Consider the following 16,692-nt stretch of genomic DNA (forward strand, 5'->3'; position numbering starts at 1 on the left):
CATTATGCTTTCTTCCTGAGTAGAGCTAAAGTTGGAGAAGCACTTTGCAACCTCAAACACAGTATTGACATAGTGTGTTATTGTAAGGCTGGGTTTGGTTCTGGTTGTGTGTGTCATACAGGGAAGGAAGAGGGTAGATGAGCTGGCTAGTGACAGAGCCAGACAATGTGGTGTGACTCAGAAATAACTACTTTTAGAGAATCCTTATAATGCAAGACACGTTTTTAAAAAATGAGAATAAGAACATGAGAATCACCAATTCATTCTTTGGGTCTCAGGCACTGGGTTATGGAGCTACTGAAGGGGAAGGGATGGAGTATATGTCTGGCTATAGGAGACATAGCAGAAGGTTGGGGCCCAGACGAAGATAAAGACAAGACCTCAAGCACTGATGTCCCCTGAATGTTGATGGTAGGAGAGGGGCAGAAGCAGCTGGTTTAGAAACCACAATTTTTAATGTAAGGACAGAGCCAGGAAAGGAAGAAACCTAGGCATGTTCATAAGTCACCCCAAGCCATGGTGATGCCAATTAGAAACAGAGTAGCCAAAGAGTGGAACACAGTGGGTGTCTCTGAACTGTATAATGCAAAATGACCACTTTTATTTGGGAGCTGCTCCATCTAACCACAGATATGGACTGAAGTTAGAAACCTGACCTAAACTGGGCTAGATTCTTGATGCTGTAACAAAAAGTCTTGCTGGTCGGTCTGGGCTTCTCTCTTGAATGGAGGAAGTGTATACATGCTTGTTTTGGAGCTATCATGTGCATGGAGAAGTAGACGAAAGAGGTCGAGAAAAGTGCCGTCTGATTTGCTGATTGCTTCTCATTTCTAGATGATCCTGGGTGACTTTGATCCTAAGTTGATTCTGTTATTTTCAACCAAAAGAAATCTGACCAATATCAAAGTGCCTGGTACAGTGCTAAAAAGAGCTAATTTTCCAAAGCCAAGGAATGAGCTGAGTGCACAAGTATGTTCATTTTCCAAAACTTCCCAGGTGGGCATCTCAAGTGCAACGAGGACAAGATGGAATTCTAATTCACAAAGAAGGCTGTTCCTATTCACTTACGGTCCAAAGAAAGAGCCTGCTTACCCAATAATCCCTTACCAATAACATACGTTTATGTTCTAGGACAAAAGACATTTATTTAACACATTCAGTATTTCACATTGTACAAACCCTTAGATTCTCTTTATTCACTGGTCCATTTCTACAACAAATACATCCAAAACACTATATAATAAAATTATTTACAACATTTCCAAATGAGAAGATTTCCTGTTGCCCTACTACTGCTATCCACACACAGTACTTCCACGGCACAATACATCATTAGAGATCTAAAAATGCTCACCCTGTACTCTAGGCTGCTTAGGAAATGTGAAAACTAATAACATAATCGCGTTAGCTCCTCTCAATACACGGCAACATTTTAGAAACCTTGAACTTCATCTTGCAACACCAAAATGGTTCAACAACTCTGCTTTCCCCATTGCACTTTACGAAACAGGCTGCAGGGACTAGGAAAAGGACCACGTTATTAAAATAACTAACTGTACAGAAATGGATTTTTAAAAAGTCACAGCTCAAAATTGCTTTTTGTAAAATTCACACACATTTACAAATATCAAGTCGTCGTCCAGCTTGTTTACTTGGATTTTCTTCGCTTGGATTGCACCGTACTGGTTACGTCTGTGGGGAGAAAGGAAGGACATGTTCGGCTGAGGCAACTTTTTACCGCAGTGACTTTCAGGCAGTCCACAAGAACCAGGGCTGACCTGAGAGGAGGCCTACTGGATTCTGAGTCAGTCTACGAGCCTCAAAAGGCCCGCTTAGTGTGAAGAGGGTCTCAGGCTTCTCGGCCTGATAAGACTAGGGCCTGGCTGGCAATTGGGGAAATGTTATACAGGTAGTAGGAGGTGAAGCAAACATACATGGAAAAAGTGCCAAGGTGGGGACAGACTCTTTAGCCGGGCAATTAACCCCACCATCTCCATCACATGTTTCCATCACTCAACAAAAGGATGGATAGACTGACAATACTTTTAGTCAGAAATCAATGAGTGATGCTACAAGCAAGTGAATATATTGTGCCAGAGTGCAAAACAAAACAAAACAGCCTCTGAATCCCTTCTGGGGCCAAGCCATTTTTTTGCACTGAAGAACTCTTAGCCATGCCATAGTCAAAGTCTCTAAATAACATGAGCATGATCTTGGTCAGCAAGTGTCTACTATGGCCTAACAGCAATTCGGAGCACGCCACAGCCTGCTCTAAGCCCAGGTGAGCCTGAAGGCTTCATGAAAGAGGTAGGAACTGAGAGGTTTATAACACTGACAGGGTAACACTGACATAAAAGGGAGGGAAGGAGTGTGTTTTAACTCCTTTAGTATTATGTCTTCAACCAACCAACTTAATCTTCTCCCATATTTAAACCATCTTTCTCAAAAACTTTTCAACATAAGTCTTCTACAGCAAACAGTGAATAGCCTAAAGCTCCCCAACTGTAAACATTTCTTTAAAATCTCTTATTAATATTAAAAATTCACCCTCATTCTTCATGCTGCGCCATAATAGGTATTTTTGGTTTAAAATGAAAAAATATTTTTACTTCCCAATAAGGACAAAAAAAGTACTATTGTTAACATAAATGTGTCGGATGAATCCAACTTACCCCTTTCTAGAAACTAGGCTGAATTTTCTGATGTTGCACATTATTAGGTTCAGTATTCTAAGCAATTTTTATTTTCTTTTTTGTATTATATCAAATTTTGAGAACCCAGACTTAAAATGTAGATGAAAATAGCAGAAATTTCACTAAGTAAAATTTTAGCTAAGTAACTGCTAAGGAGTGAAACCTAGATGATTTTCTAAAAGGTGGCCTGTGTGGTGACTTCAGGCTTCTGTTGGTAGAAGTTTCAATACACCTTGCTTCTTGTGGGGAGATCGTGATGCTTGTGCCAGGTGGTAGAATTACTTTCTCTCATTTACTCATTAGTCTTTTGCTAATTGGAGGATAGTAAATCTGATATGATGTTGATAATGGTGTTATTTTAATTCCATGTAAATAAACCGAGTCCCACATAGCACACAACTCCCCATGATCAATCAACTCTTTACATCCACCTTTCAACCTTCACTTTCATTGTAGATTTGTCATTTGCAGTGAAAAGATACAGGGTTTTCTCTTGACTAAGTGTTCATCCTTAGAAAAATATCTGTTACTTAGGTCAACTTTGGGAGCTTCTCCTTTGTTATGATATGAATGATGAAGTGGTGTGTCTAAGCAACACATGTGGCTGGGAAGCATGGTTAGCAGTGGGGGAATAAACAACCTTAGGCTCCCCTCTCCATTCCCTCCTTGCTTGTTCCCATCTGTCAGTGCTCCAAAGCACCCAGGGATCTGGCAGGCTCCCTCTGCTTCTGAGGATGAATCAATGAGTGGGGCCATGAGTAAACAAGTTATCTATGCTAGAAACTGCAAAAAAAAAATAAATAAAAGTCTTTTAGATACTAGAGTGAGAGGGGGCAGTGGTGGTGTAGGGTGTATGTTTACACTTCCATGAAAAAGAAAACCTGATCTTGAAGTCTCTATCACCTTCTCTGGATAAATCCAGCCAATCTGGTCACAGAGCAAAGTTATGTTTGATGTTTCTATAAACTTGGAAAGTTATTTTTATGGTTCAATTTTATACTCCCTCTAAAATATTACCACCTCTACCATTCCGTTGTACACAATAAGAAAATCTAGAAGCTAAGTTTTTAAGGTAAGGAATTCTGGGGAAGTAATGTAGTAGGTGAAGGTATATTCAGGATGTATTTAATATGTAAGGCCTGCTCCTTATGGCCACCTAGCTTATCTGATTATGCATAATCCTACCCCAAGCCCCTACTATAAACACCATATTGGAAAAAAAAATTACATACATTATTGAAAAACTCTCAGGTTTTTTTTTTTTCTTTTAAGCATCAAAGATCTTTTTGTTTTTGGCTGCACTGCGCTGCTTGACAGGATCTTAGTTCCTCAACCAGGGATTAAACTCGGGCCATGGCAGTGGAAGCCCAGAATCCTAACCACTAAGCCACCAGGGGACTCCCAACCTTCAAGGATTTTACAAATTAATGTCTTCACAGATATAAAAATAGTCCAAAGACTAACAGTATAATTACTTCACTGATATTCATATTTTACAATCAACTATATAGTTAAAGTGAGGGTCAGTAACAGTCTTTCAGGTGGTATCTAAGTATATCCTTGGGAAACATTTAAATTTGTAATTTGAAAGGGCATTTTTAAAGCATTTTTAAAGTAATTTTTAAATGACTGCCTCATTTTTTGACCTTAAGCAAATTTGGCCAAATCTATATAGTTCAAGGTTCTATTAAATCTTCTAGTATGTGAGCTTTACCTTCTAAGGAGTTTTATAAATTAACCTTGACCTTGCTCACTTCATTACGCTTTTTACTATTCTTCTTCTAGCCAAGATTTCCACTTAATTGTGAAAAAATTCTGGAAATTTCCTTTCAAAATTTGTATGGCTTGTTTCTAAATGACTACAAGAGTGCAGTTCCTGTTTAGGGTTTTCCTTGGTCTTCCACATTGCAGGCAGATTCTTTACCAGCTAAGGCACCAGGGAAGCCCTTTCCTTCCATAAGATGTATCTAATTATGCTTATTCTGTAATAACACCTACATTTTAAGTGTATCTGTATCAGTTCACTCGGTCTTGTCCAACTCTTTGTGACCACCTGAGCCACTGATTCCAGTGTATCTGTATACTCTGTGCTTTTTAGATTGCTGCTTTTCAAGTCACTAGCTGTGGACAGGACACAGTTATCACCCCACTTTGCTGTCAGAGGCATCTAAGGGCACACCAGGGACACCCACAGCTACTGCTGATTACAGCTTGCTCTAAACTTCCCTCTTATTAGGATATTTTTCCAGGTTTCAAACTAGTACACCAAACTTTATCTTTTTAACTACTGATCCTTTTTCCCAGTTGAAAATATAACACAAAGCTACTACAGACATAAGACTAAATAAAGAATGACAAGGGAAACCAGAAAAATCATTTCTGTGTGAATGGAGAATTCATCATGTCAGGAAGCAGAACTACTCATTTGCATATCTGTAAACACATCTGATCAAGTGCAATTTTAAAAAGTTCACTGATTGGTGGGAGCCAATTTCCGTTGTCTGTAATGAGAAGTGGCAGGACGGGGGACTCCCCTGGAGGTCAGGTGGCTAACAACCTGCACTTCCGGCACAGGGGGTAGGGGTTCAATCCCTGGTCAGGTAACTAAGATTCCACATGGCATGACATGTGGCCAGACAAACAAAAGTGGCAGGGTGCTGGGGGTTGGTGGTGGTGGGGGGAACCCAACCAACCAAAATCAAACAACAGATTGGAGAGAGTGACCCATCGACCATGAGGGCCTCCCTGGACTTGCTCAGAAATCATCCATCCTACCGGCTCCAATCTGGTAGTCCAATGGGCCTTGGTTAGCATGAGGTAAGCAAACTCTGTTCTCAAAGCAGAAGCATGATGAAGGTTACTGGTTTTTCAATAATACAGAATGTACCAATACTTCTCATTATAAACTGCTCATAATATTTCTCAGCTTTCAAAATTCTCATGAAAAAATACAGACTGTTTCTGATTTTATTTGGGCATATAGGACCAAAATCTTAAAGAGCACAAAAAGGCAAAACCCTCTCTTCCTTTCAAAACTTGAAGAAGTACTGATGCTGCAGGAAGATGTTTCAGGTACCCAGCACCATGTATGTCTATAAGTTTGGGACACATACAGCTTAGAAGCCAGCTTGATATTTTATGACACTGGTTCATTTTTGGATACAACATAGAAGGCCAAATAATATGCATATTAATTCTTTAATTTGGATCCAAGAGCTCTAACACTTAAAAATCAAGAGCTATAGCATTCATTTCTGATTTTAAAAAATAACTTGCCCTAGAAGAGTTAAGGATAGATAGCCTGAGGGCTTAAAGCTGACGTGGAGATCTAGACATGATTGTGATTCCTGGGGTCTGGCCAGAACCCTGCCATCCTCTCAGGAGATACTTACGCAGCGTCACTCCATGTAATATCACAAAGCCTGTGAGTCATTATGACCTCTTCTAAGCCAGTTGCTAAGCCTCAAAGCATGGATGGGACAGGCATTCCAACATGACTACCATCACCTTGGGACAATGTTCAGTTTAAGTATACAGGCTTGTACACCCCAACCCACTTCTAAAACAGGCTCCAGCTTTCCATCTTTTCTTGGCTAGCAGTTATCTACAGAGTGGCTCTAATTTGGGCATCTCTTAACTGTCCCAGCTGCCAGATTAGTTCTTTCTGGTGCACTGTAAATGGCATCTTTAGTATCCTGAGGCTCTGGGCTCAGTCCAGATTTCCAAAAATCTGGTTGTGTGACATCTCTAAAGGTCAACACTTATTTTCCTGCTTTAAAGATAGCTACATACCATATTCTACAGCCTGGAAGACCCTGATCCTTTGGGAAAATACAGAATTGAGGGGAAGCAGATTTCCTCACAGAACTCCAGCAATCTTCCACGTTATGCTTCCTTCCAAACAAGTTTTTGCCTAGGAGATGATTCTCAGGGAGGGAGAAGGAAGTTGTTGGTTCCACTTCTGCATCCAAAGTGGGGATACCCATAGGACCCTGACTGTGGTATACATGGTATGTCTGGAGAGGAAAGAAGGCCGCTCCCAACCTCTCCCCTATCTGGCAGGCTGAGGTAAGGTGATGTCTACATCTCTGCTTTGCCTGTACTTGATCTGCAGATTTGTGGCCTCCTCTAGGAACTCTTGTGAGGCATTTGAATTCCGACCCAGAAACGTGACCCAGAAACAACTGAGCTCTCGGTCAGCGTCTGGTGTTGGAGCTTCGCAATCTGCCCTGGTCTTCAGGCTGGTATCCTAATGGTGCGTTGCTGTTTTGCAGCAGCCCTGCTGATATCAGGCACTTGGCCAAGATCCCAGCTCTTGTCTAACTTGAGCTACTTAAGCTCAGTACACTTCCTGAGAAGATGATACCCTCCCTCAGCTCTGGGCATTTGCACATGCTTTATCTTTTACTTGGATGATGCTTCTTTGTTCTCAGTCTCAGCTTAAACATCATTTTCTCCAGAAAGCCGACACTGACTTGACAGAACAAAGCATCCCAGGTATTGGGTTGACCAAAAAGTTCCTTTGGTTTTTAAGTAAAAATAAAAAACATATTTTTCATTTTCACCAACATACTCCCTGTTTCGTTCCACTATCTTCCGCCTTTTTTCAGGCAACTTCATAATTCCATCTTCCCAAAACTTTTTATTTTTTTGAGCAAAGAACTCTCCCAGGTACCTTTTACAGTCTTCCAGGGAAAGGAACTTTTTTCCATTAAGAGAATTTTGTAAAGACCAAAATAAATAGAAATCTGAAGGTGCAATGTCTGGTGAATACAGAGGATGAGTCAGAATTTCCCAGCCAAGCTGTAACAGTTTTTGCCTGGTCATCAAAGAAACATGGGGTCTTGTGTTAACCTAATGGAAAATTATGTGTTTTTGTTGACTAATTCCAGAGACTTTTCGTCAAGTGCTGCTTTCAGTTGGTCTAACCAGGAGTCGTATTTGTTGGAATTAATTGTTTGGTTTTTTGAAAAGAGCTCTTAATAGAGGACTCTCCTCCAATTCCACCATATACAACATCACTTACTTTGGATGAAGACCTGCCTTTGATGTGGTTGGTGGCGGTTCATGTCACTTGCCCTATGATCTCTTCTGTTCCACATTATTGTACAGTTTCCACTTTTCATTGCCCATCACAATTTGTTTTAAAAATGGAACACATTCATTACATTTAAATAGAAAATCATATGCAGAAATATGGTCAAGGAGGTTTTTTTTGCTTATGTGGGATCCAAACATCAAAGTGACTAACATAAACAAGCTGGTGCAAATGATTTTCAACGCTTGATCTGGATATTTTGAGTATGTCAGCTATCTCCTGCGTGGTATAACACTGACTGTTCTCAATTAATGTCTCTATTCGATTGCTATCAATTTCAGTGGGTCTACCCAGCCATGGAGCATCATCCAGCGAGAAATCTCCAACACAAAATTTTGCAAACCACTTTTTACATGTTTGATCAGTCATAGTAGCTTCTCTGTACACCGCTCAAATCTTTTTTTTGCACTTCAGTTGTGCTTTTACCTCTCTTGAAATAATATAGTATGTAGAAAATGTTCCCTATTTTCTTCCATCTTCAATACTAAAATGGCTACACAAAAAAATCACCAATTTTGATACTTTTAAAAAAAATACACACTGATAATGATAGCTGTCACAATACAATACAAGAAAATTGTTTTAAATGAAGTTAAAAACAAATAAGCACTACTAGAGTTTTCTTATGGGAAAAAACAAACAAACTTTTTGGCCAACCCAATAAATACCTCTACAGTACTATATAACGTTGCTATCATAAAAGCATCATAGCAAAATCTTTCTTGATAGCTTATAATTGATGTGATAAAGACTCTGTTTTTTCACTGTTACATCCCCAGAGCCTGGCATGCAGTAAAGTACTTAACATATAGTTGATAGATGGTTATTAACATAGTAATTACTGATTGGATACTTCTTGCACTTAGGCACCACGTAGGCACCAGGCATACTGTGGTGAGCAAAACCAGACATCTCCTGCCCTAATAGAATATGTATATTAACTACTTACCACATAAATTGACATAAGTTACAACTGTGGTGTTATGAAGGAGAAGAGCATGGTGCTATGGTTCCACATAGCAAGGACAACTGAGTTAAGATAAGCAGAAAGAGTGAGAAGTTAATGAGGAAAAAAGAGGAAGAAAGAGAGAATACTCCCCACAATAGGCATCACATATACCCAGGCTGTGATGAAAGGATGGCATGTCCAAGTTGCTAAGGGAAGTCAAATGAGCCAGGAGAGGTTGACAGGGGCCAGACCAGACAGGACCTGTGGTTCATGCTGACGCTTTTAGACTTTAATCCCAGTTATAATGGTAAACCATTAAAAGGTTTAAAGCTGGGGTAGCAGTAAAGATAGGGAAAAGTAGATGAACTTGAGTCATCCGAGAGAAAATCAGTAGCTTTCTGAGATATATGTGAGGGTGAAAGACAGAGGTGTCAAGCAGGACATGCCTAATAGACAGAAAGATGGGAGCAGGGGACCAACAGCAAAGGACCTGGCATCAGGGGTGAAAAATCACATCTGTTTTCAGACATGCTGAGTTTGTGGTCCTGTTAAGAATGTATGTGCAACTGTCTAAGATCTCTAGAGGTCAGGACTAAAAAACAAATGTATGAGTCATCTGTGAAAGGTTGTAACTAAAGAAGGGAGGCATGAATGAGATCACCTGGAGAGAAAATATAAGTTGAAGAGAAAAGGTGATTCAGGATTAAAGTTTGAGTAGGCCAACATCTAATGCATGGGGACAGGATCTGAGAAGGAATAGTCAGAAGACCATTGAGAGTTCTGGGTCAGAGAAGCCAAGAGCAGAGTTCATTTAATGGAGAGACAGCAGTCAACAGAGAAGAGAAAACTGATTGTGTCAGGTTCTTGAGAAGCTCAGAGAAGATGGGATCAAAGGCACAAGTGAAGGCACTGGCTTTGGACTGAAGGAGGGACAGTACTCTATCAGAGCATGAGCAAAGGAGGACACTGGTAGATCTATGTCCTGGTAGTGAGGGTTCTCTGTGAAGAGGTGAAAGTCTCTGCTGAAAGAGAGGACATAAACTAGGAGCCAGAGGTTTAGAAAGAGTAGAGAGAAGGAAAACAAGCTGACCACAGAAACATAAGAAACACAAAGGAGCCACACTGAGGACCTGTCTGAAGTGACGATCATGGATCCATCTGCCCTGTTGTGTGCTTGCTGCTCTGGTAAATACACTGCAAACACACAATTAAATGAACTAACAAATAAAGGACCTACTAAGCAGCAGAAGTCAAAGCAACTTGAAAATGTAAGGGATATAAGCAAAGACGAAGGGCAAAGGCCGCTGATGCTGTGCTAAGAACCCTGTTCTTCCATTTGACCCAGAAACAGCATCCACAGCCCACTGCTAACCTTTAGTAGAGCTGGAGGCTGAAGCAGGCCGGGAGGATCGCTTTCGATGTCCATTTTCCACACTTTCAGAAGCCATAGCTGGTTCTTCAGTTCGCGAGTTTCTTCGGCTTGGAGTTTTGGACTTTTCAACTATCTCTTTGGGCTCACTGCTGACAGAGGGAAGCACAAAGTCCAAGGAGTGAGGGAATCAAGTCACACAAAAAATAAAGATTAAGAGTTTCATTCACAGGAGATTAAGAACTACATAATCATTCTGAGCAGTCTGGGATAATAATCACAGTTACACTCTAATGTTACTGACAATTTAAAAGTGAGTCCAGCTTGTTATATTAGTAAAAATAAAATAAATTTAAGCGTAATACTGGCGAGATTGTGGAAAAACAGGTAAAAGACATTAAGAACTTGGAACAAATATCAAACTTCCTCACCCATTTTACTAGGATTAGGATACTTCCCTTCAAAAGTTAATAGCACCTAAAATCTAGGAAATGAATAACATACACTGACATTTACTATGAGTTAGATAGATAATTGCATATTACAAGTCACACTGGAGAATCGATAGGAGAATATATTTACAATACACTGCTGGGTATATAGATTGCTCCAATCCCCCTTTTTGAGTACATGAAGATTAAAAAATAGTAACATTCAGTATTACTGAGGATACAGGGACAAAAACTTGTGATGGAATGTAAACTGCAGAACCCAATGATTCTCAACAGGGGGCAGTTTTGCCTCTTAGGGACAGTTGGCAATGTCTGGAGACATTTCTGACTGTTACGACTGAGGGATGCCACTAAATATTCTCTAATGCATAAAGCAGCACCCTCCCCCACACTCCACACAGAATTATCTGATCCAGTCAGTAACGCTGAGGCTGAGACACCCTGGTGTAATCCTCTGGCTCAGCAATTCTGTTTCTAGGTGTCTAAGGAAACAAATCTTTTTACAGAGCTCTGATTACACACAAGGATGCCAAAGCATTTTATTCATATTGATGAAGACAGAAGACCGAGAAGCTTAATAATGATAGCAGATTAGTTAACTAAATCATGGCACATCTAAATGGAGCTATAAAAATCATGCTGTAGAAGGTTAATAATAAAAACTGTTCATAATACATTAAATAGGGGGAAAAAAGCTATCACCACTATGAACAGTATAATTTCATTTTCATTATAACATATATTGAGTATATATGTAACACATATGAATGGGTGTGATATATTTATATGTGCATATACAACATATAGGATTTATATATGGATATAATACTACATATTAGATGTATACCATACTATAATATATATTAATATATACCATCCTTGGAGAGTTTTAACTCTATGTGCACATACTTTGTGAAGAAGACTAGAAGAACTAAAATATACACAGTGAATACTGCTGAATTGTAGGAATACTGGCTAATGGATAACATTTTTCTTTGTAATTCTCTGATCTGAATTTCAATTTATTTTCAGTAAACTCTCACTACTTTCACAGTTCAAAAAAATTCATGTTAAAGTCATTAGGAAAAAAAAGAACTTGATTACATTTACTTATAAGACATGGAACTGAAACAAAAGGAATGCAACAGAAACAGAATAAAAAACCAGTCAAAGGGATGCCTCTTCTGGGAAGTCTTCCATGACCTCACTCCCCAAGAGGAGCTGGCCCTTCTGATTTTGGGTTCAGAGTCTGTGTCTGGCATCCTAGAGCACCCACCGGGCCGTACAGCACGTTTTTAGTGTCTTGTGTCTTCCACTACAACGTAAGCTTCTTAACTGGGCCTGTCAACTATCCATAGCCCTCCACTGCTTAGTCCTGCCAGAGGACCCTTTGCCTGGCAATCCAGCCACAGAGTTCATTATCCTAGCTTTACTTTTAACAACTGCCCGGCAAGCCAAGGCAAGTCAAACAGGAGGCTGGGCTAGCACTGCAAGTCAGGGGGATTTATATATCCTTTTAGAAATGGTATGTAAGGATGGTTTTCTGACTAGGAGTCCAGAAAACGGTCAAAGCCTCTAAGAAAGAAGATTCCTAATGGAGTTGCCTCTTTCTCCTGGTAAAACAAAAGCCTCAGCAATACTGTCCTGGTGTTTATAGAGTCAATGGTCAAGTGACTCAGGGAAAACACCTATAAGGCATCTTTGGTCTGATTATCTCTTCCTTAGCCATACAGTTGGTGTATACTTTGACAAATGCAAATGAATTCAAACATAAGCCCAATCCAAATGAAACTAGACAGGCAGAGTGCTGCTGTAGGAATAGCAATGAATCTGGAGTCAGAAGAACAGGGGTTGAGTCTTACCTATGCATTTACTGGCCATGATATTTAGCTTTATGCTTCAGATTCTTGATCTATAAATTCCCATCTTGTCTGCTGCAATACATTAAGTGTGAGAGCTCTGCAGTCAGAAAGCCTGAGTTTGAATCTCAGCTTCACCATTTACTAAACCTGTGGTTCTGGGTGATTTAGTTAACCTCTCTGAACTTTACGTTCCTTATATGTAAGACAGAATTTCCTTTCCTAATAGATACTGTGAAAATTAAATGCGATAATACATCTAGGGAGCTTTTAGCCCAGCATATGACATGGTAGAGCATTCAGATAAATGTTGGCTATTATTACCACCTCACAGGGTAGCTATGATGATTAAATGAGAAAATGACTGTGAAGCTGTTTTACAATCTAAGTTGGTACAGAGCATGACAAATTCTTTAAAATGTTGTCTAGTACATTCCTACACTAAAAAAGGAATGACTTTTTTTTAATACAATAATACTCCTCTCCATGGGGCTAGTGAGGTCGAAGCCACAGTTGTATTTCATCTTGTTAGGTTATATAGGACAGCACAGTATAAAAGAAAAAGCATGAGTTTTGTAGTCAGACCCCATCTGCCTTTCTCTCACTTGAGGATCAAACAGCTACACTTAGAAGGTATTGCAAGGAATACTATTAATGACCAATGACAGCAACAATTCCTATATACTGAACACTTACTATTTACTCACTATGCTGAGTGCTGAAAAATGTTATGATTCAGTTTCAAAACAACCACAAAAGGCAGAAACCTGGCCACCAAGTTTTATTCAAAGAAATTTTACCTCTGAGAGGTTGTTACTCACGACAGCTCCCTACTTCAGCAGGCAAAAAACTGGTACAAAGAGTGAAGGAAAAAGCCAAGGTGAGGAGAGGTTGAAAGGCTGAGAAAGCTGATACCTTTCAAAGAGGCTTATGCCATATTCATGCTAAGTCTGCAGAAATGATCATCTTACCTTTGTCCAGAGACTACGGCAGCATTTGCCTCGAGTTCTGTTAAAAATACAAAGGACAGAAATGAGATGTAGGAGCTTCTCGTGTATATGTCCACTGGGAGAGGCTAGGTATCTGTGAGAATTGTAAATGCCCTGTTTAGGCTGCCGTGTCTCCAAGCGTGGCAGGATCCTCACCCCGATGCAGTGTGGAGACAGAGCTGGCATGGACACAACTTGACTGGGGCAGAAGACACTAACTCATTCTATTTTCACTTCTACTCCATACTGTGAAATAATCCTGTCTGGATCAACAGAACTAAATTCACACTGCCTGCTTCATATTTCATCTAGCTAACTAGGTTAGTAAAATAATCCTCTTTCTCTCATGTAAAAAGAGACTGTTTTCATTCTTAGAATATCTCTCCCCTCCTGACATATTTTTTAAACAGTAATCTTCAAATATGTCTTAAAAATCCATTAAGGATGTATTCTTCTCCAAAGGATTTCCCCACTGAATTTTAGAGGGCAGACTGCTCTACTCTAAGGTATCACCTACAACCCCATTATGTCCCTCTCTTCCTCAACCTCTCAGCAATGCCCTCTAAAAATGGAAACCTTCAGTAATTTGCCTAGCTGGGTTTTGCTTAAATGAGCATCCTATGGATTTGCCAGGCACTTCTTTCTTAGCACCAGCAGGAAAACATCCTCTTCCTCTATTACCCACCTTTAGGTAGTCTCATCTTTTCCAAAAGACCATCCCTGGTGCACCTGGTCTCCAACAGTCCTTTGGTCTCCAATAGTCCTTTCCCCATCCCCCACTTTCAGAGAATTCAGCACCTCAGACTCAGTGTACATGTCTAACCTACCCTACTTATTACAGAGTAACCTCCTTGAAAGCAATGAAGTCAGAGTGCCTTGGTTATTTTGACCTCACTGCCTGTTAGCCATGAGACCTTGGGCAAACTTTTTGACCTCTCTGTCCTCAATGCTTCACCTGAAAAAACAGGGATAACCACTTTACCCACTTCAAAGTTAAAAAGATCCATTTTGTGGAGAAAAAAGATGGTTCAGGAGATAGAATTCTCTTCCCCTTTCTAGTTGCTCCCTTTCTCACCAAAAATGAGTTTAACTATCTAACTTGCTCCATTCCTATCCTTCTCAGGTATCATGTGGGTAGTTGGGAGCAAAAAAATCTGGGTGGTTAAAATGTTTTTTTCCTCAACCACTTTTTCCAGAGGTCTGGTTTTACCCAAAGAATGTACAATAGAAAGTCCTATCCATCATATAGGACATAGCACTCTAAGGCAGGTTTTAAAATAATCACAACTTTTACCTTACTTAAAAAAAAACTTATTTTATTCATTTATTTATTTGACTATTTTGTGTGGCTTGTGGCATTTTAATTCCCTGACCAGGGACTGAACTGGGCTCTCGGCAGTGAGAGTGTGGAGTCCTAACCACTGGACTACCAGGGAATTCCCAATTTTTACCTTACTTTTACTAACTCAGGCTCAAAATTAAACATTAAAAAAAAATTCTGTCAAGTGTATGAACTGTATTGTCAGTGAGATTCTAACCTCCTTGTAGAAAGCAGTCATACTTTTTTGTGGGGCATACCTACAATAACCTACAATGCAAAGAGCCAGGCAGGACTAAACTGTAACAAATCTATGCTCTTTATCTGCTCTGGCACTCTAATCTATGAAGGCAGTGTGCTATTATTGCCATCAAGATTCTCATGCATTCAGAGCTGACCCAGCATCTCATAGTAGTTATCTGTCAGATTACCATGGACTCCACCTTCCAGAAACACCATCCGTAGTGCTATTTACAATATCTTGGTCATGGGAAGAAACTTAATGCCATCCAGAGATGACTGAAATGACTCTGACTCTGGAGGAGTGGCTACCTCACTGCAGCCTAGGTTTTCGGAACAAGGCTGTACTCCTGATATCATAGTGCAATTACTATCTTAATGCAATAATGCCTGCCATCCTAGTGAGTTACCATATGCCAGTCAGTCAGGGGCCAAGTACGGGGGCAGGGTCATGGAACAGGGCAAACTGTGCAATGGAAACCACCCACAGCTGGGTGGCAGACAGACAATGGGCACTGAGGTGCCCTTCTTGAGTTCCCTGGCTGATACCAGGAATGCGTCAGAGAGCAAGTTGCTCAAGGGAAAAATAACCTCAGAGAGTACTGCATAAGCTGCCACTCAACCAAAGTCTGCCCTAAAGTAAGGAAGATAGTTTCAGCCATTTCCTGGCACACTGAGAACAGCAGTGGTTCCTTCACATGCAATCAATTCCACTCGAGAAAGTTTGCCAAGATGGGCCTTACCTGGTCTGGGAACAGACCCCTGCAGTGCTGTGGCTGGAGTTTCCTTTGGGACTAAACTCTGTGAAGGAGCTAAGGCAAGAAGTAAAAAAAAAAAAGAAAGAAACAGGTCTTTAACTTTCTTTTCTGAACAAAGTAGAAAGCACCGAATCAAGAGCTAAGTAACTGCTGAAATACATATACTCTTAGAAAGCAGTACTTGAAGTTAACTTTGAAAGTACAGTACATTTCAAAACTGACTTTAAAAATTATTACTTTAACACTCAGTAACAAAGACTGCCGTGAGGAGAGTCTGTTTTTCCTTTTTGTATGTACAAAGATCAAGGAAGGATATGGCCATAAGATAATAGCACTCATAATTTTTGCTTCTTGGGGTCAAGTTCTGTCCAGTATTCTAAAACACCCCAAAGCATACTTTGGCAGGCAACCCAAACCTCTTTCAGAGGGACAATTATACCATCCAACCTTAGCATTGAAAAAACTGCTTCAATTCTCTAAAGACTACATTCCTTGAGAACTGAATTGAATCATATAATTTATCTTATACTATTCTATAGCACCTGGCAAGTATGATGGGCATAAAGCAGGTATTCAATTCATATTTAAAGAAGCAAATCAATTTGATGTTATCTACTTATCTAACAAACAGTTACCAAGAACTTTCTAGGGGCAAGGCTCTGTGCTAGGCAACTTAGAGACCAAATTACATTCTTTTGCCCATCAGAAACTCAGTCTAATATTAAAGAAATATATACAACTGGCACTCGGGAGTGAACTGTGATGTTAAAATGAAGTAGATTCATAAAGTACAAAGTGCTATGGGAATCCAAAGCAAGGGAGATCAATTCTAAACTGAGAAATCTGAAGGTACCCTAGAGGCAGCAACATCAGAATCAGGCTTTGAAGGACAGAGAGAACTTGGGCCCCTGAAGAGGAGTGGAACAGAATACACAATGTACTCTAGAATGGAAACTTCTTGGATCAT

At 40.0% G+C, this 16,692-nt stretch overlaps 1 protein-coding gene across 8 annotated transcripts in view; it reads right to left on the reverse strand.

Moving 5' to 3' along the window:
* Positions 1 to 566: 566 nt before the first annotated feature.
* Positions 567 to 16,692, reverse strand: part of NCOA6 (nuclear receptor coactivator 6) — a 90,909-nt gene continuing 74,783 nt past the window's right edge. For 7 of the 8 annotated variants that reach the window (XM_061127118.1, XM_061127114.1, XM_061127113.1 and 4 more), the window contains 4 exons: positions 15,711 to 15,779; positions 13,392 to 13,428; positions 10,113 to 10,261; positions 567 to 1,692 (listed from right to left, as the gene is read on the reverse strand). In XM_061127118.1, coding sequence (XP_060983101.1) covers positions 1,649 to 1,692; positions 10,113 to 10,261; positions 13,392 to 13,428; positions 15,711 to 15,779 — 299 coding nt within the window. In that variant the 3' untranslated portion in view covers positions 567 to 1,648. The remainder of the gene's footprint in view (positions 1,693 to 10,112; positions 10,262 to 13,391; positions 13,429 to 15,710; positions 15,780 to 16,692) is intronic. The other variant, XM_061127112.1, reaches the window with a different exon arrangement.

The sequence above is a fragment of the Dama dama genome, chromosome 23 (assembly GCF_033118175.1).
Source record: "Dama dama isolate Ldn47 chromosome 23, ASM3311817v1, whole genome shotgun sequence".
In the NCBI taxonomy this organism is placed as follows: domain Eukaryota; kingdom Metazoa; phylum Chordata; class Mammalia; order Artiodactyla; family Cervidae; genus Dama; species Dama dama.